We start from the raw sequence: 23,917 nt of genomic DNA on the forward strand, positions 1-23,917 counted from the left end.
AAAATTTATTTATTCATTTATTTCATTTTTGGCTGCATTGGGTCTTCGCTGCTGCACGTGTGTTTTCTCTAGTTGCTGAGAGTGGGGGCTACTCTTTGTTGCGGTGTGCGGGCTTCTCATTGCAGTGGCTTCTCGTTGCAGAGCACGGGCTCTAGGTGCACAGGCTTCAGCAGTTGTGGCATGTGGGCTCTAGAGTGCAGGCTCAGTAGTTGTGGCGCACGGGCTTAGTTGCTCCGCGGCATGTGGGATCTTCCCGGACCAGGGCTCGAACCCGTGTCCCCTGCATTAGCAGGCGGATTCTTAACCACTGTGCCACCAGGGAAGCCCCTGGATTTTTGATTTTTAAAAAACTTTTTTTCTAAAAGGGAGGCAGCTTAACACTAAGTATCTTTCTAGATATGAATGATATTTTGAAGACTTACCAGCTTTTAATTGTCCATTGTTTCCTAAAGTGTATTTTTAATTTCATTTTCTCTCTCTTAGGGAATGAAGGATGGCAGCACGCCGTGCATTAAAAGCTGTTTTGGTGGATCTCAGTGGCACACTTCACATTGAAGATACAGCTGTGCCAGGCGCACAGGAAGCTCTTCAAAGGCAAGCTATCCTCCACGTTCAGCTGACAAATATGTTTGTAGGTGCCGTTTTACCAAGGCAGATCATTAGCTGAATGGATGGCCTTAAGGTGGCATTTCACCAGTTTACCATATATACAGGAACTGCCTTGGGTTTAGCTAGAAGATGTATGCATTGTAATATCTTCCGAACATTGTTCTCTAAGCCTTTTGTTAGGTTTGGCCTTTTGATTTAGTCTTTTTGTTCTTTATGTGTATCTTTTTCTAAGTCAGTAGTGTAAATTTGGGAATGAAAACTCGAGACTCTGAAATGTGGAATAAGTAGCATTGGAAAAATCACAAATGAATCCTGGAATCACAAAAAGAAATACACACATATATAAAGCCATAGTTCCGCGTACTCTTTTTCAGCTAAGCTCTAACACTGAGTGTGCAGCTGCTCAACTAAAATTTAATTAAGGAACTTGAAATTTTAGAATTATTTCCATTAACTAAACTTAATGCTTTTGAAGGTTAGAGATTGTCTTACATTTCTGATGCGTCACCATAAGTCTAGATACAAAATACATAATGAAAGCTTGTTAAAGTGAACTGAATGTGAATGTTTGTTCCTCAAAAAAGTACTCCTCAGTACAACAGAACTAGTAATGTTATTCAGCATCTCATCTTCAAATAATTTAGGAGTTTTCAAAATCAACAATACTTAGCATGTGGTGCTTTATCATTTTCAAACCTTACAATATTCACAAAGTATGCTGTTGATAAGGAAATCTAGTGACTAGTATCACAGTGCCAGGTATTACGGCAAGAGATCAACACTGACTTGGCACTCTCTCAAGGAGCTTACTCTCCATTTGGGGCTTCAATAAGTGTGAAGAGATTTTAGATCTGGTAGGCGTCATTTGGAAGCTGTTGACTTAGCCAGCAGTCATGACATTCATTTTACAGGTGGACAACAACATGTTTAAAGCCTGAAGTAAATCAGTTGGAGACGGGGACTTTCTCTTGACTCCTTGCCATGGTCTCTCTCAGACTTTCTAGGGAAAAGGATGTCTGTCGATCAGTCTCCTCTCCTGTTGGACAAGAGCTTTTACTGCTTCAAAGATGAGCTTTCTGCTCTGGATGGAAAGAAAAATCTTATTTCTGGTGAACAATGAATGACATCTCTAAGTACCTCTGTAAACTATGAGCCTGCCATTCTGGAGGGGCAGGAGCCTACAGATTGTTCTCTCACTGACACTGGCGGGTTTCCATCCCAGAGAGATTGCTATACTGTCACTGCCAGTTTTGGTTTCTATAGAAACAAACAGACTAAGGGAAGTTGAGGGACTAGCAAAAAGAAAAGGTTTTTAAAATGCTCCTTAAAAATGATATGATCATTTCAGTACTTAGACTTGTTCATTTTTAAGATAATAGTTATGTTGAAGTATTCAATTTCTTTTGAGAGATAAACTACCAAATTTAATGTGTTTTTCAGAAAAGCTACTATACAGATATTATAGAGATAATCATGATTATAATGAACTATTTAATCATATAAATATGAATGCTCTTTGAATTCTTAAAAATCTCTTTTCTGTTTTATTTGCTTGCTTATTTTAAATTGTGGATAGTGCTTTATGCCTTGTGTCTATTTGGGGCAGGTATAAGATAAAAAGCAACAGGGTATTAATATACAAATTTTAATTGTAGATAAATTATTTTTAGGTTAAAGGACTGTAGGACCAAGAAAATAATTTTTGTTTTGAAAGAAAGCTGGGCTATCATGAATTCTTTCTCTGATACCTGATTGCCAGTTTAGGTTCCAAAAGCAGATTATGGAATCAAAAGTAGTTCAAAGGGAAAACACATTCCAGCCTGTAAAAATGGAATGTTTCTTTCTCCAAGTAGTTTCTGTTTGTAAACTTAGTAGCACATTAGGGCTTAGCCAGTGTCTAATTGGCTAAGAAGAAGGAAGAACTCTTGAGGTGTCCTCTGTTCTCTTAGTATAGGGGGTCAGACCCTGTCTCGGACGTAGGCTGGAGTTCTTGTCACAGCCCCACTGCTGCCCCGCTGTGTACAGCTGAGCCCAGTCATTAATCCTCTAGGCCTGAGTTTTCTCGTCTTCAGAAGGTTACACTAGTAGATAATCTCTAAGATAACTTTCACCTCTCATATTCTGTGAGTATGGTGGTTACTAAGTGTTGGGTTTTTTTGTTTTGTTTTTGTTTTTTACTTCTTTACTAAAACCCTGTAGTTAAATTCAGTTAAAGTATAGAAGGCCCTTGAAAAGGTAGACTTTACAGCCTTTGGAGATGAAGCAGTCCACAGGGTGTGGATAATCTGTAAGCAATTTTGAATAGATTATAAAACCTACTGGCCACAAAAACACTTACTCAGTGACTTACCCTTAATTTTCTGACCTTTGGCAAGTGCTACCAAATTAGGTTTTATGGAGCTGGAATGTAAAATTTGCCTAGTGACACCTGAATTTTACTTTTCCAGGTTACGTGCTACTTCTGTAATGGTTAGGTTTGTGACCAATACAACCAAAGAGAGCAAGAAAGACCTCTTGGAAAGATTGAAAAAATTGGAGTTTGATATCTCTGAAGATGAAATATTCACTTCTCTGACTGCAGCCAGAAACCTGGTAGAGCAGAAACAAGTCCGACCCATGCTGCTGGTTGATGACCGGGCCCTACCTGATTTTAAAGGTAGGAGAAATTCGGAAAGATTTAAAAATTGGTTCTTCATATCTGCTTATAAATCATTCTTAAAACTGGATGTTCAGAAGTGTTTAGTCGGATTTCCTCTGTCAACAGTAGTTTGAATCTAAATTGGTGTTTCTCAAACCTGTTTTGACTGCACTCCAAAATAAGTGAAACACATTACGTAGACATCCAGGACGTGTGTGTGTGTATTTGTGTGTGTTGAGCAGTGCTCTCACTTGTGAGGTGGGCTCTCTTCTCCATTGGGTTTACTTAACTGTGTGATTCGGGTGCTGCTTAGACTCCTCCAGGTTACTTTCACCATCTACTAATGGGTCACGGCCCACAGTTCGAAAAAACACAGGTTAAGATTTCTTTAAGTATTACAATCGTCATTCCTGGAGCCACTGTATTAAGTTTGACTATATGAGATAAACCAAGGTCAACTTGTTTAAAAATAGATGTCATTCTGTATGGTGTGAAGTTTTCGCAATGGCCATGAAATATTTTCAATCAAGAGAAAATAAAACTTTTCTCTTTGGAAAAATTAACAAACTGGAAAAACATCCTTGTGTTATGAAGCCTTGCCACACTGCTTTTTGTAGATGATACTCAGAGTGAAATACACAATATAGAAAAAATGGGTATAAATACATCATTATAAAACCATGTGATAGCTTTACAAATAATGATTAGAGAACTTCAGCATGGATATATAGTTAGGCAGAACCTCAAAACTTATACTATCAGGAAATATAACTGTATATCAATCAGAATTTGCAAAACACAGAAACCAACTTTGGGTGAATTAAACAGAAAGTAAATTTATTAAAAGATCTGACTGCTGACAGGATATAAAATGGCACAACTCCTGCAGAGAGGAATTTGGCAGTAGCTCTCAAAATTGCGTGTGAAGCAGTACTGCCTCTTGTAGGAATCTATCTCCAAGAAGCAGTGACAAAAATGTGCAAGGACATATGAATAAGGTAGGTTGTTCATTATGACCTTATTTGTAATAACAAAAGATTGGAAACAACCCAAATGTTCATTGGAAGAGACTGATTAAAACTATGAAATGTCCACAAAATGGAATGCATTGTAGCTGAAAGATAAGTAATGGCGAATTCTATATCCTGATAAGAGTGATCTTCATAGGATATATTAAGTGAAAAAATTATGGTATAGAACGCCTTACACGCTTTTTTCTGTGTAAGAAAATGAGAGGAAAATGTATATAAATGTATTTGTCTTATATTTGTGAAAGGAAGCTGAAGGAAGATAAATGAAAAACTAGTAAAAATGGTTATCTAAAGGAGGAGGGTGGGAAGAGGAGAGGTGATTTCTCTAAAAGTATGTTATTATCTAGTTTTGACTTTGGAACCATGTACATATTTTACATATTTAAAAGACAATTAAAAAGTTAAAAACAAACCAATCCCTGAAAACCAAAAACAGATTGAAACAAATGAACTCTATATAAAGTTGGTGACATAACCACTCAGAGAAAAGAATTACTTCAGATGACTTTAGAATTCAGTGTTTTTACAGTTCATTCATGGGGGGATCAATTCTAAGGATAAAAGAACTGCAAAGAAATCTAAAACTGCATTCAGTAGTATTACTGTTACTAGTAGTGTTGATATTATTTTGTAATTATAGATGTATTATAGGATAAAGTAATAGTTACGCTAGTATTGTTAGTACTCCAGATTTTAAGTGTAAGTGAAAAGAGATAGAAATATAAAAATCAAATGAGGTATGTATTAATTTTGAATTAAAAATATTATCAACTCCCTTGTTCTCTGAAAAAGTACATATTATGTAGATCTTCTACTAAAAAGGCATAGAAGCAGTGAAGCCCAGTGGTCAGACTGGTGTCTACTATGGTTTCCCACTTTAGTTCCTTGGAGAAATGGGTGATTCCAGATCTGGGCAGGCGTTGTATAAGATGAGTCTGGGATAACTAATTGTTAGCAAGGAAACTATTGAAAACTAATAAGGTCATGCCTAAAGGACACTGAAGCCAATTTGAAGGGATAGTTTGAGCGTCAAAAAGAATACTGATTGCAATAGATTGCAACGCATCATACATATAAAAAGTTCAAAATGATATTCAACCCCACAAAACTCATTGGTCACTATGGGAAGTTGTTAGGGCAGTAACTCATTCTGAAAATGGATAAATGAAACAAGCATTTATCCTGCCTTTCCTATTTTAACTATATTTTATAGTAACTAAACATTTGATGAGGGTAAGTTCTTTATAGAAGAATTATAGCTAGTAAATGCAAAAGGAATGGCAGAATTAGAAAATCACCATTTGGCAAACCCTAGTGAAATAGGCAACAATATCAATAGATTTTAAACACATTAGGTGAAGAGTTGATGGAGAACTTCAAAATGGAGGAATCAGGCTGACACCACTTGAACCTATTGATCAGTCTTAACATCACTGGAAGTAGAACAAGCCAGAACTCTTGTGCTTCGTGATGTGATATAATTGGAAATTCATAGCATTGCCTATAAGTACTCTTGCCTAGTAATTGAATGTGAACTTATGAAGCCTCTAGATTCAATTACTGGTTTATAGGAAATAATAAGAGTAAAGGAATAAATTAAATAATATCACAAGCAATCAGCCAAATCCAGAATGTGGGACCTTTTCCAAGATTAATGATCTAGTTGCTCCAGTAGGTGGAGAGGAATGTTGCTGTAGAATGAGATGTAAAAGATAACAATCAAATACAATATATGGACCTTGTTGGGTGCCAATTACATATCAGATGTAAAAAGACATTTTGAGACATTTGGGGAGATTCAAATGTGGACTAGGTATTGAGTGATATTAAAGAATTATTATGAACTTTGTTGGTGTAATAATGTTAAGGTGGGTTTTTTTTTTTAGGTCTTTATCAGTTAATGATACGTACTGAAATATGAAAGGGTGAGATGATACTGGAATATACTTAAAAGACTTTTAAAAATGTAGAGAAAAAATAAAAAAATAAAAAATAAAAAATGTAGAGAATGGTAAATAAGATTGGCAAAACGTTGATGACTGCTAAAGCTGGGTGATGGGTTCATCAGGGCTCATTATGAGCTAGTCTTTCTGTTTTTTAATATTTTTTAAATGTCCATGACAAAAAGAAAAAAGACTGTAGCCCACAGAACTAACTGCCCAGGGGAGCTGGAGATTAGCCTCAGGGGCTGTGCGCTGAGGAGCAGCGTGCGACGTCTCATGCAGAACTGATCCGGCGCCCTCAGTGTCCCTGCTGAACACTGACCTCTGCAGCTTGCCTGTTCACCCCAGTAGCACTGGAGATTGGAAGTTCCAGCTAGCACTGCTGCCTCAGAATTTCCAGTGAGGTTCTCCCTGCTGCTTTATGTTCCTAGCTCCCAGTTTAAAGCCCTGGGGGGGGGGGTGCTTTTGATTGGCAGAACCTCCGTCTCAAGCCAGTACCCGTAGCTGCAGAGAGGCTGGAAAATAAGTATCTGGTGTTTTCACCCTCTCAGGAGAGGGTGAGCTCTGCTCCTCACTAAGCCTTATGAGCTAGTGGATTCCCTAATTATGAAAATGGTATTCAGAAACTGGGCTACCAAAAACAATGACAAATACATTCTATAATCAGTGTATTTATATTTCTGAGTTAGCTGAAGTACTGCAAAACAATTTTTTATTCAGATTTTTTACTTTATTTGAAGAAAGTTTCTAGTTGTGCAGTAGTGAGCTGGAGTTGACATATATAAGCACAGTCTCTGGTCTGGAAGAAATCTTTGTTATTTGATGTAAGACTAATCTTGCAACATCTTTGTATACATGAAAATACCCAAAGTAGATAGGTTTTTGAAGGCAATGGAAATATCTTGGCTAATATTGAATATCTTAGCCAGTGGTAGATGGAGATAATAAAGAGAACACATCAAACTCCAACTCTTAACTGTAGCCATTGATTTTATTTTCTTCCTTTAACAAACTTTAACCAATTACTCAATACTCATGGCTGCTGGTAAGGAGGAAATTGGAAATCTTGCGTATCTGCTCTATTTCTTCCCCTCACATTTTGGTAGAATCGATAATGAGAATGCTTAAAGGCAGGCAATAAGAGAGGCAAATAGGAATCGGCATATGGATAATGCACAGACACTTCAATCAGAGTTTTAATAACTGTGATGGTGAAAGTACTTGTTTGGTTCTTGTATATAAAGTCTTGTCATCAGGTACCAAGGCCTTAAAACATGCTTTAATTATAGAATAATATTTGTGAAACTAGAAGTGGATTAGGTATTATGTAGAAAACTATAGACCCTACAGTGCATTCAGTGTTTATCATGATGGCGTTAGCCTCAGCTTTGTCACCTAGAGAGTCTAATTTCCCTTGCCTGTTAGGTTTTCAGTCCCTCATCAGTTGCTATTGATCTGATAGCTCATAGAGAACTGTGGGTCGTCTTGTTGATTTTAATCAGTAAAGCTTTTTGAAGTTAGGAATTGTTGCTTGTTTGAGAACATCAGGTTATAAGTTTCAGTTCAGATCTTCTAGACTCAGTAGCTGTAAGACCATGCAAAAGGAATATACAGAAATACTAGGAGACCTTTTTTTTTTTTAAGTTATAGCTGATACTTCCAAAGTACACTGGGCAGGATAATCTCTTAAACTTCAGATTATTGCTACGGCAAAAATTTGTACTTGATTGACTAAAACTACTTTATAATAAAATGTGACATTACTGTTAATTGCATTTTTCAATAATTTTTTCTTTCCATTCCCAGGAATACAAACAAGTGATCCTAATGCTGTGGTCATAGGATTGGCACCAGACCATTTTCATTATCAAATTCTGAATCAAGCATTCCGGTAAGTCTTTAGCTGTTTATTTTTCATGTGATCATATACTCCCTTCTTCTCTTCTTAAGTCTTTGTCATGTAAGGTTATACATAATTTACTTTCTGGCCACCTAGATTGTAGGTGGACAGATATCTTAAAGATCACTTCAAGATCAACATTAAATATTTATTACTGTTTTCCTTAGTTTTTAAAAAATAATATGTTAAAACGTGATGATCACTGGGGTTTTTCTGGTTCGTAGAATCAATATTCTAGGGCAGAAATTCATAATCAAATTGTAAATCTAAAGCTAGGAGTTTTATCTTTTATTATCACTCCTGTGATTCTTCACTGACTATGATCTCTGAAGGAAAATAAGATCCAGGCTAATTCACCCAAAACAGTAAATGTGATTCCTCCTCCAGCGAGAATCCAGGCTATGGAAAAAAGTTGGCACGTTTGACCACACTTTCAAAGAAATTATTCGACGAGTGATAATGGTAGTCTGATCTGTGATTGTGGCAGTAGGGATGAAGAAAACGAGATTCTGGTATTGTCAGCATGACTTGATGGACAGTTGGGTCAAGGGGGTGAAGAAGAACAGTGAGTCGACATCTAGATATCTAACCTAAGTGCCTGTGATAGAGAACACTCCCTGTGTGGGTTCAGGAGGTGATGAGTTTAGGGTGGGGATCTTCGAACTGTGGGGCTATGTACATGGAGGGGTTCCAGTGGCTGTTGGTAGAAATTGGGGAACCACGACTAACATGTAAAATGTTATAAATCTTCGCTTGTGTGTGCATTTTACCTGTATGAACTTTTTACTGCTACTTCCAAAAGGCAGACTGCATACTGGTTCTCATACTTCCTAAACTAAATTGGATCAGAATTTATTCGCAAGTCTACTGTAGAGTGAGATTGTGATTTTTTTCCCCTTGGATTTTTCATTTTTTATAGATTTTTCATTTTTCATCTTACCTTTTGCTTCTTGTTGAACATTAAACAGTGTAATTTGCCTTTAAAGTTACGACAAGTTAAGTAGTCCTACATATTGCGTAGATGTACATTGAACTAACTTTAAAAAAAATTTCTTTAATAGCTTGGTAAATTTTGGGAATTTAACATCATTTTCTTACCAATACGAAGATATTCAAGAATCATTCTAACTTATACTTGATGTAGACTTCACTTCTTGATGTATATGTTCTAGAATCAAAATGTTAAAACTCACTGCAAGGTTCACAAATCTGGGCACATTATTTGATCTTGAAGATGGCTACCCTGTGTACAATCTATGTGGCCAGAAAGAGCCCTTTGGGAACAGTCACCTTTTTTCCATTTTCACATTAATTTTAGATCCTCGGTTATGAAAACTGTGGCTACTGAATGTACTTGTATTTGTGACTCTCTTAGTTACTGTGATAGTCAAGCCTTTGTTTAAATAAAAACAAATTCACTTTTTATAATTGCTCAGTAGACATTATTTCCCAAAGATCCACTATTGTGCCAGATTGCTTGAGTATTAAAATTTCTTTGCTTCACCTACTTCAGTTTTCTACTCTAGCTTCTTGGGGGACAGGGGGACAAAGGGATTATCTCACCTGCTCCTTAAGGTTTATAGCTATAACCAAAACCAGTTTTCATTTGGAATAGAGAACCTGCTATTATTTCTTACTTCCGAATTTACCCCCTGCTACATTTTATTCATTTCTGAACCACAGAATTCAAGGAGAAGGTATTGATTGATTTTAGCTGGTAATTTGGGAAGGACCTATTTAATAGGAAGTTGGGAGGTCTCTATCTTAGATAAATACTAGACTCAGGGTAATAAAAATGTATGTTGATATAATACTGACTTTGTAATTGCTTGGAAGCTATCTAATTAGTACACTTCCCTAACCATATTGATTTTTTTAAACACATTTTAAAGCATTACAGTGCACTTATAAGTCAACTCTAATTTCACAAATGCACTTAACAGCTGGGTGGAAAGTTAACAAAAGGATTTTAGGTCTTGCCCTTCTTTGCATGTTGATGTCTCCACAGAGACTATGCCTTCCAACCAATGACTACAGCTGTTTGGATTGTGACATCTCAAATGCACCGCCAATTAGTTAAATTACTATTCAGGTTCTTAATGAGAATAAACATTGTATTTTAAACCCCGTTGCATAGCTGCCTTGAATACCAGCTTTAGGGGCATATTGCCCTCAGCGAGATACATCAACCTTCCACATTACACTCCTCTTACTTACTGTATTTTGAGTGGGTAGGCTCCCCTGAAATGCATAGTATGCTCTGTCTACAAAAATGTCTTAAATGTCTGAATAAAATTGAAAACACTGAATTTTAAAGAATTGATTTTGGGGAAGGATATGAACCACTTATAGGGGATAGACGTGATTTGGGCTTGGATTCTATGAAACATTCAAATCCTGAGAGCCATGGATGGCTCTTTTCCTTTCACCTAATACTAAAAGGTACAAAGTGTAATATAATGAATACCCATATGCCTGTCAATCGGTTTAAGAAATACAAGTTATCAACACGTTTGATATCCCCTGTGTATCCCTCCTCAGTTTTGTCAGCCAAGACCCAAAAGTAATCAGGATTGTGAATTTCTGTTTATCATTGTCTTGCATTTCTTTATACTTGTAACACATACGTAGGTATTTCTAGACAATATGTAGTATTATCTTGCATGTTTTATACTTTATGTGCACATCAGTTTGCTTTCTTCCCTAGAAATAATGTATGATTCATCGATATGAATACCTATAACTCCAGTTCATTCATTTTCACAGTTGTAGTACTAGCTTGTAGCAAGGTCTTTTTTCATCTTCTGACCTGTTAGGGAAAAAAAAGCTTGAGCATTTTAGTAAGGGACCAATTTTAATTAAATTCTATTAGGAGAAAGCCTACCTGGGCAAGCAGATCACTTAATCTAAATGAACTTGGTATTAACAAGACTAAAAAATATCTAACCTCAAAATTAATACGTCCTCCCAGAATAAAGACACAGATGTAGAGAATGGACTTGTGGACACAGGGAGGGGGAAGCATAAGCTGGGACGAAGTGAGACAGTAGCATTGACATATATACACTACCAAATGTTAAATAGATAGCTAGTGGGAAGCAGCTGCATAGCACAGGGAGATCAGCTCGGTGCTTTGTGACCACCTAGAGGGGTGGGATAGGGAGGGTGGGAGGGAGGCGCAAGAGGGAGGAGATATGGGGATATATGTATACGTATAGCTGATTCACTTTGTTATACAGCAAAAACTAACACAACATTGTAAAGCAGTTGTACTCCAATAAAGATGTTAAAAAAAATTAATATGTCCTCATTGTGGAAATTTTCAAATGCTCAAAAAAGAAACATGAATAAACAAAATTACCAGTGATTCTCCACCTAAGAAAACTACAGTTAACATTTTAGCATATAGCTAGTTTCCATGCACATATATATTTAGACAAAAATGAGAGTGTATACATACTATGTGGTAATTGCCTTTTAAAAACCCGACACTATATTGTGCATGTTTTTCTATATTCTTAAATATTCTTCTAAAACATATTTGATTCCCAGAGCATATTCCACTTTAAAAAGTGCAATAAATTGTATAGCCATGTATTTCTGATTGTTAGTTATTTCCAGGTTTCATGAGTTAGTTTTTTTAAAAAACTTCTGAACATGTTTGTTAAGCAATATTTATATTTCCATAACATGTTTTCTCAGAAGTACAGTTGCTGGATCAAAGGAATTTTGGGAAAAAGCTGCATGGAAATTGCTTAACTTAAGAATAGTTCACAGAGGGCTTCCCTGGTGGCGCAGTGGTTGAGAGTCTGGCTGCCAATGCAGGGGACACGGGTTCGAGCCCTGGTCTGGGAAGATCCCACATGCCGCGGAGCGACTGGGCCCGTGAGCCACAACTACTGAGCCTGCATGTCTGGAGCCTGTGCTCCGCAACAAGAGAGGCCGCGATAGGAGAGGCCCACGCACCGCGATGAAGAGTGGCCCCCACTTGCCGCAACTAGAGAAAGCCCTCGCACAGAAACGAAGACCCAACAAGCCAAAAATAAATAAATAAATAAAATTAAAAAAAAAAATAGTGATGTGTTATATACCCAAAATTAAAAAAAAAAAATTGTTCACAGAAAAAAAAATTTTTCTACGTTTAGAGCAGCTGCCCTCCAGCTTCTCGAGGAGCTTATTAAAATGTTGTTACAATTGAAGATAAGTGACATCATATAACTTTCACATTTAAATGCGGAGATGAAGGCTGCTTAAGAATGTTTTGAAGCTTTGTTAATGCCTTCTTTCCTATAATTGTTACAAGGTACAAGAATCCTTCAAAAGTCTTAGAGGTGTGCAGAAATTAGTTTCTCGTGTGTTTGGGGAAGAGATTCTTATCCCCATAAATGGTTTCTGTTGAATGTTGGATTACTTTCTTTTTCCCTTCTCATTAAGAAAAGAATAAAAAGTTTAATTACTAATATATTCAATTCCTTACAAAGGGAAGAAGGGAAGGGGAGAAGAAAAATCAACAATAATGGCCTCAGTTACTGCATTTGTACAGCAGCTCTTGAATCTTTTCTAAGAGCCCTGGGCATAAGGAATTCTAGAACAGTGTGGCAGTAGGGCTTAAATTAGAAATATTTCTGTGAGCTGTTTTCCATTTTGAAAGGGCTGACTGCTATGCAGTCTTTTTAATTAAGGTCCAGACTATAAAAATAAAACACTCTGGAGATGAGAAATTGTTGGAAGACTTAAGAACTTGAGTTATTTAAAGCGTTCCATTAGTATATGCAGAACAACTTTATATGCCAATTTGAAGATCACAGAATACAGAATTGAGTTTAATATTAGTCACTGGGTTTCCCTGGTGGCGCAGTGGTTGAGAGTCTGCCTGCCAATGCAGGGGATGCGGGTTCGAGCCCTGGTCTGGGAGGGTCCCGCATGCCGCGGAGCAACTGGGCCCGTGAGCCACAATTGCTGAGCCTGCGCGTCTGGAGCCTGTGCTCTGCAGCGAGAGAGGCCACAACGGTGAGAGGCCCGCGCACCGCGATGAAGAGTGGCCCCCGCTTGCCACAACTAGAGAAAGCCCTTGCACAGAATCGAAGACCCAACACCGCCATAAATAAAAAGCCATCTTTGGTGGAAGTTTTAAAAAATAAAAAAAAAAAATATTAGTCACTACTCATTATTTAATTAACTGGGGAGATTCTTTTATGATCAAGGCAACTCTTGCTACTCTAAATAAAAGCTTTAGGTGAATAAACCACATAAATATATTGTTACTGATCTTTTAAAATTGATGTATAACATGTACAATAAGGTATACAGATTGTCAGTGTACAACTCAATAAAAATTGACACATAGATATACCTGTGTAATCCCCACTCTGATCATGAGACAGAACATTTCCAGCGCCCTAGAAGGCTCTCTATCCCAGTCAATACCACCCCTTCCTCAAGGTAACCACTACTCTGACTTCTATCAATATTGCCAGTTTTTGATCTTCATATGAATGAAATCACACAGTTGTAGCATTTTGTTTTTGGTCTGTTTTTGAGATTTATCCAAATTGTTGCATGTAGCAGTACTTTTTTTGTTTTGTTTGTTCTTTATTTTTGTTGTTGTGTAGTAGTCTGTTGTATGTATATTCCACAATTTATTCAATTGTTAATGGACATTTGGATTTTTCCAGTTTTGGCTATTAAGAAGAAAGCTGCCATGAACATTCTTCTACATGTTTTTTGGGGACATATCCACTCATTTCTCTTGGGTCTGTATCTGGAAGTGAAATTACTGGATAATAGGATAAGTACTTGCTTAGCTTTAGTAAATGTGGCTAAACAGTTTTCCACAGTGATTATGTGGAGTCATATGTTATGACCCAGCAGCTATGAACAAGAGTTCCAGTTGCTCCACATTCTCACTAGTCTCTCGTTAGTCTATATCATTGTAGCTATTCTTTCTGGTGTGTATAGTGGTAGCTTACTGAGTTTCAATTCATATTTCCCTGGTGAGTAATACTGTTGAAGCCTTTTCATATACTTCTTGGCTATTGGGTAACTTCTTTTGTGATCTACACATTCAAGTCTTGTATCGCTTCTGATTGGGTTATAGTTTTCTTAGTGATTTGTTGGGGTTATGTATGTGGTATGTACACACAAGTCTCTGGTTGGATATAAGTACTGCAGATGTCCTATCCCTGTCTGTGGTTTGCCAGTTCATTCTTTTAACAGTATGAGAACATGAAGTTTTTAATTTCGATGGAGTCCAATTTGTCAATATTTTCTTCTGTTATGCCTAAGAAATTTTCGCCCACCTCAGGGTCATGAAGATATTCTCCTGTGTTTTCTTCTGCAAGCTTTATTTTTCTACCTTTAGCAATTAGGTCTAAGGTCTATTTTGAGTTAACTTTTGTGAATTATGTGAAGTAAATTTCATTTTTTCTTTACAGATATCCAGTTGCTTCTGCAACATTTATTGCGTAGATCCATTCTTTCAAAAGCCTCACAGAATTGCAGTGATGTTTTAGTGCTTTGACATAAATCAAGTGACTATATATGTGTGGCTCTGTTTCTAGATTTTTTTATCTATACTTGTGCACTTCCACACTGTCTTGAATACTGTAGCTCTATAATAAATCTTAATATCTGGTAGTATACATTCTTCAACTTAATCCTTTTTAAGATTCTACATCGTTTCCATATAAATTTTGGAATCAACTTGTCAATTTCCACAAAAAAAAAGCTCACTAGGAGTTTGATTGCTACTTTATTAAATCTGTGGATTTGGGTCGAATTTACTGAACAGTAATGTGTCTTCCAGTCTATGAAGATGGAATATATCTCCGTTTATTTAGATTTTAGTCTTACATTCTTCAGCAGTGTTTTGCAGTTTTTAGAGTATAGGTCTTAGAAATTTTGTTAAATTAATCCTTGTATTTCATGTTGTTTGATGTGATTATCAGTGGTATTTTGTTAAATTTCACTTTTAATTGCTTGTTGCTAATACATAGAAGTATAATTGAGATTTTGTATGTTAACCTTGTATTCATGACCTTCTTATATTCACTTGCTAATTCTAATAATTTATTTATAGAATCTTTTGAATCGGATTTTCTACATGGACAGTTGTCAACCACAAATAATGACAATTTTACTTCACACCTACCAATCTTTGTATTTTCATTTCTTTTTCTTGCTTTATTACACTCTCTGGGAACTGCAATAGCAGATAGAAGTGGTGATAGTAGGTAGTCTACTATTAATGAGAAAATTGCTGTGTCAGTATGATATTGGAGATATTCTGGGGGTTTCAATTAATTAAGTGTTGATGGGATTTTCTCTTGATATATTTCATGATTTGCTATTGTTTTAATTTGAACTTTTGATAGTTGTGTTTGTCAGGTTGATTGGTATTAGTTTTAAATGTATTGAATGTCAAGATTTTGGCATCACCTAGTTCATTTGTTCTCAACTGGGGACATTTTTCCTCCCCAGGGGACATTCAGCAATGTCTGGAGACATTTTTGGATGTCACAACTGGGGGAAGAAGAGTGCTACTGGCATCTAGTGGGTAGAGGCCATGGATGCGGCTAAACATCCCACAGGTATAGGACAGATCTCCCCACATAAAGCATTTTTCAGTAAAAAAATGTCAGAAATGTTGAGAGTGAAAAGACCTGATCTGATTCAGTTCCTTCATTTGATAAGAAACCGGGGCCCACAAATGTGAAGTGATTTGCTGTTACCTATTTTAAGTAGCACACACAGTACACTTGCTATATTTATGAATAAAAATAATTGTCATTACTGTCAGATAGATAGTATGAAAAAGTTTGCATATATCATCTCTATTCCCCAAGAAGGTAAGCGTTATTCCCCATTTTATAGATCAGGACACTAAGGCATACAGTGCTTCATCCATTAATTAACTTATTCGATAAATATTTAGTGAAAGGTACCAGGGTTTGTTTTTGTTTTTGTTTTGGATTTTTTTTTTCGGAAGTAAGAAATACAGTGATGAGTAAAACTAATGGGCATAGTGGAGATTGTAAGCTAGTGAGGAAGACAAACCAAACACAGTTGAGTAAGGATTATAAACTATAGGAAGTGATATGAAGGAAAAAGGGGATGAGATAGAGATGAAATGTGAGGAGGAAGTCCACTTTGCAGGGAGATTGGGAATGGCTTCTTTGATGTGCTGACATTCGAGCTGAGACCTGACAAGTGAGCAGAAGATAGCTGTGTGCAAAGTATGGGGCTCTGTTTCAGGAGGAGGGAACACCAGGTGTGGGGGCTGAAGCAGGGAAAGACTGTACGTTTTTGGTACATAGTCAGTGACGGGGAAGGTGACTTGAGATTGGAGATGCAGACAGTGGCCAGGTAAGGCCAGGCCTTACAAGCTTCAGTAAGGACTTTGGGTTTTATACTCTTTGCAATGAGAGGTTATTGAAAGGTTTTAATCAGGGGAGGGACGCAATCCCATCTGTACTTTTAAAACTCCCCCTATTGCATGTACGTTGGGTTGGAATAACAGGGGAAGAGTAGAAAGCAGAAAGATGAGTTAAGACTATTGCAGAGGTTCTCCAGAGGGAGTAAGACCATTTTGAGAAATTTTTGTTTTTGTTTTGGACTTGGAAGTGACTGGATTTGCTAATAATAGGGATGTGGAAGGGTGAGGGAAAGTGAGAAATCAAGGATGACTGCTAGTTTCTGGCTTGAGCAATGGGGCCAATTTACTGAGTTGGGAAAGATTGGGGGAGGGTCGTTTTGGGGGGTGGGAAGAAAAAGACTCAATAGTTCGATGTCAGGCATATTAGGTTTCTTAAGCTGCCGTGTAATTTCATTTCCACATGCTCCGTCTTCAGCAGAAATGGTGAAAAGTTGATCATTTTTTCTAAAAAAGTGAGTTTATTTGGAAGAGTGCTGGATTGGTTTTCTGGAGTTCTGGGTTCCAACTCTCCTTGGTCTTGGCCAGCATCGCAAGGTCATCTTCTCATCTGTAAAATGGGGCGTGTCAGACTTGGTGTTCTTTATGGTCCCTTTCAGTAACGTACTGTGGCTCTGAATTTAAGTCATCCCCTTAGCTTTTCTCTCACTGCTCTGCCTAACATTTTTATAATGTGGCCCAGCTCCCCGGCTAGGACTTTTTATAGTTTTTTTCCTTTGCCTACATGGAATTTATAGCCATGGATTTTTGCATCAGGCCTTCTATATGCCTTTTTTTCTTGTTTCTTGCACCTCAACGGGCTTATAGTTAAATAGAGACAGAAAATTCTCAGATTTCTTCCCGATACATTACTTCTGGTAACAAAACAACCAACTTTTTTTTGCCCTGTCTAGGAAGTGTGAAAACAGTCCCAAGTATTGGAGTGTCTATTTTCTTACATTTTGAAAATGTTTAACTATACAAAAATCTTTTAATCTGTGTCCTTGAAAATATTTACCTTTCAATCTATCCTGAACATGCCCTTGGCTCTTCAAAGAGTCAGTAAAGCTTATGCTGTACGTAGAAGAATGACAGAAGCAAGAACCACTTCCCCGAGAGATGCCCGTCCTCTCCAAGCTCCTGAAGAACCAGTTCCCATTTAGAGAAATGTAGAGGAACCCACAGTTTCAGCCCTTCCAGAGAAGGCACGGGAATTAAGTACACACATCAATCAAGCTGATAAGTCTCATCCCCAGTTAATATATAATAAAATATTAACAAAGCTAAATCAAATGAGTTTTTAGTTTAGCTATGTAAGTGGAAAGCAATTTTGAGGTCTGTTGCATAAAGAATTCCAGTTCCGTGGTAGAGTAGCAAATAAATGGGATTGGGGGCAGGGTGACAAGAGGGAAGATAGATAAATCACCCGTTATTATCTCATTGCTATCAGCTGTGGTTCTTTAAGGCCAACATACTGGCCTTATTCAGGTTTCCTAACAGTTGGATTTTAAGATCTGCTTTAAGAAATAAATTTGTATTACTATTAGTGAATAAACTTGAAGGATCCGTCCTGTGCTGTGAGCAATTCGTAGTAACTAACAATAAGGCCCTGTAATAGTCCAGTATTGGTTTTTACTTAATAAAATATTTAATCATAAATGTCTGAATCCTGCATCTCCCACAGGAAGGCATTTCCATGCCCACTGACAAGAATAATTTAGCAGTTTCATAGTTGAGCGCTTAATTACTCATAATTGTGAAGGGTAAGATGTGATGAATTCTTCCTCGATGGACATACTAAATATTTAACTAAGTAGATGACTTAAAGTAAATTAAGCTAAGTGAGATCATTTATTACATTGGTTAAAAGCAGTTTAAGAAGAATATCATGTCCTGCATTCGGTTAGATGATAATATGTGTGTGACTCTCTGTGCTGTGTGACTTATAGGCTGCACTGTTGGGATGGTTGGCAGATTTTTTTGGATGGGGGTTGGTGGGGTTTTTTAGGTTTGTTATGTTTTGCCTGAGTCAGTAATGAGGATCCTTGACTATATGTAGAGTTTAGTTCTCTAACGAGAAAACTCTTTATGCCCTTTCGGTTGGTATGAGAGTATTTGTCCTACATCAGGAAGACGGAAGGGACTTGACAGTATAGGCTCACCCTTAAGCCTTACTGCTGTGTCCTTCAGGGAAGACAGCCTGATTTGCCAAGTAATGTCCGAAGCAGTCAACAGGTAAAATGAAGAGGGAAAGATACAAGCAGAAAGTATTTGTAAAATGCTCTATGAAATTTCTGAATTCGAAGGAATCATATTTTGGAGCAGAGGAAAGAGGAAGCCAGGTATTTTAGGGGTTAGCTGAACATGTCACTGCAGCATCAGTTGAGTCGTATTGTAAAAGGCTCAGGAGCCTGCTGCTTACCATTAGGGAGGTTGAAACAACTTGTCTCATTAAGTTAAGCTTCTTCCCTCAAGTGTCTTATTTAGCTTTACTTCCCTTAATTCTCTTTCCGTGGTGATTTGGGTAATATGTCTGAAACCACTAAAGGTAAAACGTTGAAGCAATCCCAAATTTAATAATCTATCACCTTTCTTTAGTGTATCTGAGTGTAATTCTCAGCAGTTCCTAGCGAATTCATTAGAAGACAGCAAGTCATTAAAAGTTAATAAGAAACTATTTGTTTCTGTGAGTGTGAATAAAACCACTTTGTAAGTCTGACATTCTTTTCCAGTCACAAAAACCTTGCTTTTAGCCAATTTCCATTTTCTCTGTCTCTCTAGGTTGCTCCTGGATGGGGCGCCTCTGATAGCAGTCCACAAAGCCAGGTATTACAAGAGGCAGGACGGCTTAGCCCTGGGGCCTGGACCGTTTGTGACTGCTTTAGAGCATGCCGCCGATACCAAAGCCACAGTCGTGGGGAAGCCAGAGAAAACGTTCTTTTTGGAGGCATTGCGGAGCACTGGCTGTGAACCTGAGGAGGCCATCATGATTGGAGATGTAAGTAGAAGAGCCCAGGAAATGCCCTGGGCTTACCTGTCATGCTGGGAGGAACCAACTTCGAAGCACTGCTTTGAAACACAAGCAGGCTCTTATTGATGATATCAGATGGTAATAAGAGGCTACCCATAAAACAGGCTTTCCAGTAGTTGTTTACTGGTATTCTAAAGAACTGAAATATTATTTCTGACATTCTTCATAGTGTGATGAGATATATACAATTCAAAAGACCATCAACTGCAAGGCAACTAAATGCTTTATATGTCTTTTTGAAGAAAACTTCTACATAGATTTAGCCTTTTTTGACTATTCCTTAATGCAGAGAACACCTATACGCAAAGAATTCTCCCATTATTGATTTTTTTGCTAGTATATGCTTTATGGAAGAACTTCCCAGTCAGTGTGCCACAAATAGCTAAAGATATCGATTGCCTCAGGCCTAGGAGTGGCAGGGCTGAACCTGGACAATCGGGGGCTCTACCCAGTGACCTCTGGCTGTGAGTACCTTGTCAGTTTACCCCAGTGTACTGGGAACACATTATTTTCTCTGTGTGCCATGAGGAGAAAAGTGCTAGAAAGCACACTGCCTTGTGGAAGTAGGTGGCAAGGATTATATTTCAATTTTAAATAATAACGCATTAGGCCAGAAGGGACCATTGAGGTTGTCTGGTCCAAACCTCCTCATTTTATAGACAGAGAAACGGAAGCCCAGAGAGGCAAACCTCCATGCCGGAATTCCCATAGCTAATGAGTGGCACGGCTGGAAGTGGACCTCGAGGCCCTGGACTCCCTCCAGAACGAACTGTAGACCCCGTGCTGTCTTGTGCGGGTGCACGTGGCTCACGGTCCCCCGAGTCCCTTTTCTGCTCCTGTATCCTTGCACCCGAAACCCAATAGGATCATCGCTGGACTCAATGCTGTTTTGAAAAACCATCTTTTCAGTAACACTTTTTCCTCTTGGCAGGCCTTTAGCTGACTTTCCTAGGCAAGTGTGTATTCGAGAAAGTGGTTATCTTAGTCTGGAGACTTCAGAATTCTTTGTCCCTGGAGATGCTGGCATTGGGGCAGGATGGAAGGTGGGAAGGGCACGCAATAGCAGTGTTCAGCTGCACGGAGGGTTGTTATTCAAGAGAGTGGAAGTTTTTCCCTCCCTTTCCTTGTTCACTTTTTCCCACTTCCCTTCCTTCTGTCCCTCTCCCCCATCTCCCCTGCTTCAACAAGGCAAGTTTAGATGCACAAAAAAGGTTTTAAGTTAGACCTTGAATGAAGATTTTGACATTTTAAGACTCATTTCCAAGGGCTGTTGTTGAATAAAATGAATGATTTTTAAGGAAAAAACTTTTCTTTGGGTGTGATCTGAATGAATCCTGCTTATACACATGAGATGGTAGGACTGATTTTATTGATGATGTTTCTTCCAGTTCTTGGATTTTTATTACTTTGCATTTGTCATCACAATTAGCCAAGTATATTCACCCCAATCTTGAGTAAGAATTGGAAAACAAAAGCTTCCCTTTGAGACTGATCTGTTATTCCTAAGTGTGAAGTGAATATCAGACAGTCTCAGAATCTGTTTAAGTAAACTGATCTGATTTGATTCCCCCTGTTAGGGACGATTGGATGGAAAGTAAGGATAATATGTTACATGGACAGCACAAGAGCTGTCTTCTGAACCTAGTTCATTCACTGTCCTGCAGTTGGATCATTTACCTTAGAAGCTGCCAAATGATAGAATACTTTTTTTCCATCATCTGTTTTAAAAGGAAATAGATGTACATGTGGCAAAACATGAAGCACTGTAACTGTGCTTTTTATGTTTGGTTACTAGGATTACTACTCTGTTTTTTACCTCTACCTCTATTATGCTTCCCTTTTCCAATGGTATGCTCCCTCAGATGTGGGTTTATCCTTTTTTACACCTGCTTCTCTTTCATTTTAAGGAAAAAAAACATGGGATTACAGTTGGCCATCCTAGCCTAATAAATCAAATCAATTGGTCAGTTTTGTTGGCAAGCTCACTGATGACCCTGGACTAAATGCTTCGTTATGCTTTTCTAGGATTGCAGGGATGATGTTGGTGGGGCTCAGAATGTCGGCATGCTGGGCATCTTAGTCAAAACTGGTATGTATCTTCAGTATAATATTCTGTTTCTCTAAAACAGAATGGTAGAATACACAGCTGCTTAAAGAACAGTCTTTGAAGAAATGGCAAAGCCCACTGGGCACTTTAATTCTCTTTCTGCCACAAAGCAAAAATAAAATGGGCTTAGGATTGCAGGGAAAAAAGACAATGTGAAAGGGCCCATGCTGTGCAAAGCTAGGAAGATCAGATCAGAGTTCAGAGGTATTTTAACAGTTACACAGAGACAGCCATACACAATTGACCATTAGCATTTGTATGATTTTCTGGATATACAAATCACCAAAGTTGACCAAAAGACAATTGATGTGGGGCTCTGTAAAAATATGTTTTCTTTTTGCACCAGCTATAAGATGAAGTTGATCTTTTAGCAACTGGCTAGCTAAGTGATGTGATACTTTGTGTTAATGTTTACATTTTTTTAAAAAACACACAAAAAACTTTTGTCTTTTCACTTACTGTTTTAGTAACAATTTCCTGTACCAAAATTAGGTAAACCAGGTGTGATCCCTCAAATAAATTTAAGGAAAGGGAAAGAAACTAATAGGGGAGACTCAGCTAATACAGTATCATGGCAACAGTGGACCAGTTTGGTGTCCTGGGTCTTGGTCTCAGCTCTACACTGACTGTGAGACTCTGGGCAAGGCCCTTCACCTCTTTGGGCCATTTACGGATGATGGGGCTGGACTGGTCCCTTCTAGCTCTCACGGTAAATGCATATTACACTGTGGAGTGTGATTAATAAAGTCCTTTCAAGGTACGGAAAGAATAGTCATGGGAGCTGTGTGTGGGCTCGTGTGCTGTTGCACTAGGAACTTGATGAGCCTTTCCAGATAAAATGAAAAGGTCTCCCCCGCACCTGCCCCCAGCTGGCACCTGCTGAGCTTAAAACTAATAGCACGTGTTTGAGGATGACAGCCAGGAGTCTGGTCCGAGAACTGTCATCGGGCTGTTACCAGTTAAATAGCAGATAAGTGGTTCCATAGATGGCTCTGTGAGTTCATATGCCTGGCTTCATACAGGCTGTTCAGAAAAGGGAAGATTTAAACACTAAGTCACCGACGAGCTGCCACTGGGAAATTTTTTAGAAAGAGTATATTTACTCATGACTGTGATGTTCAAGAAAATGTGGTTGCATAAAAGCTATTTTGAATTTAAAAAGAGGAACAAGAAAACATAGATGTTGCTACAATTGAATAAGAAGTATTTTCCAGGCCCTGTGTGAACAAAGAATGGGAACAGTCTTGTCATGCTGGGCGTCTGGAGTGAACCATTGGAGCCTTGCAGATAGTGACTCCAGTCACTCTAGAATTAACAGTATTGTTTTTTTACATTTCTAATTCAAAATGATCACCGTCTTCCCAGAAACATGCCCTTTGATGGAAGCAAAAAAGAGGATATATCAGGGAGTCAGGAAAAACAGCCACACTCCTCATCCTCCCCTGTATCTGAATTTTCAGACTCTTGTCATTCCTCATCATTTTATGATCTGGTCATTGAGGAAACCCTCAGATAACTATTTTCCTCTCGGGTATTGTTCCCATGAACATTTCCTTTCTTTAGGTCACATAACTAAGGATTTACACCAAGTATGAAAACTGGTCCTATGCCAGGGTCTTGTAGGCCCACCTTCCCTAGCTGGTCTCCATTGGCTCTGCCTTCTTTTCTGACTGGCAGTTGGTTGTGGTCAGCCTGTCACAGAGGCATCCAGTTAGTCTTAGAGGAGCCAGCAGCTCCACACAATCAAATCTAAAATGTCTAACTTAGAAACGTAGCCAAGTACAGCTCATGAAAACAGGCCCATTTGTACTGCTCATCTTTGGTCAGAAAAAAGTCCTAAGTAAGCCCACTGTTCTGAAAGCGTACAGAGCAGCCGGCTCCACTCATAAATTTGAACTCAGTGCAGTGAACAATTGCTGGGTTTCCCAGTGTTTGAAAATTACCAGAGAGATTTTAAATTATTCGGTGATAGTCTTGAGCAGTTTTGTTTCTCAGTAACACATGATAGATGCTCAGTATACATTTGCTCCACGATTTGTTAGTAAAGACTTTTGACTAGCCGTAACTAGAATCTACTTCTGTTTAGCATGTAAAACAATCACCTAGAAAAGTTGGGACCACCCTTTGTCCACTGTTGTCAACATGGCTTCCTGCATTCTCCCTCCACTCACCATTTATTCGTCCAGGAAAGTATAGACTGCCACACTGAGTCAGGCCTGAGTGATGGTGGCCTGCTTCATTCACTCAG

At 38.1% G+C, this 23,917-nt stretch overlaps 1 protein-coding gene across 1 annotated transcript in view; it reads left to right on the forward strand.

Annotated features, from left to right (window-relative positions):
* Nucleotides 1-493: 493 nt before the first annotated feature.
* The window catches only part of HDHD2 (haloacid dehalogenase like hydrolase domain containing 2), a gene marked incomplete at its 5' end in the record, with an annotated part of 30,980 nt that continues 7,556 nt past the window's right edge, over nt 494-23,917 (forward strand). Inside the window, 5 exons of the mRNA XM_082416685.1 lie at nt 494-594; nt 3,057-3,265; nt 8,028-8,112; nt 19,313-19,529; nt 21,588-21,651. Of these exons, the coding sequence (XP_082272811.1) occupies nt 494-594; nt 3,057-3,265; nt 8,028-8,112; nt 19,313-19,529; nt 21,588-21,651 (676 nt within the window). The remainder of the gene's footprint in view (nt 595-3,056; nt 3,266-8,027; nt 8,113-19,312; nt 19,530-21,587; nt 21,652-23,917) is intronic.

Source organism: Balaenoptera physalus, assembly GCF_965194825.1.
Source record: "Balaenoptera physalus genome assembly, chromosome: 12".
In the NCBI taxonomy this organism is placed as follows: domain Eukaryota; kingdom Metazoa; phylum Chordata; class Mammalia; order Artiodactyla; family Balaenopteridae; genus Balaenoptera; species Balaenoptera physalus.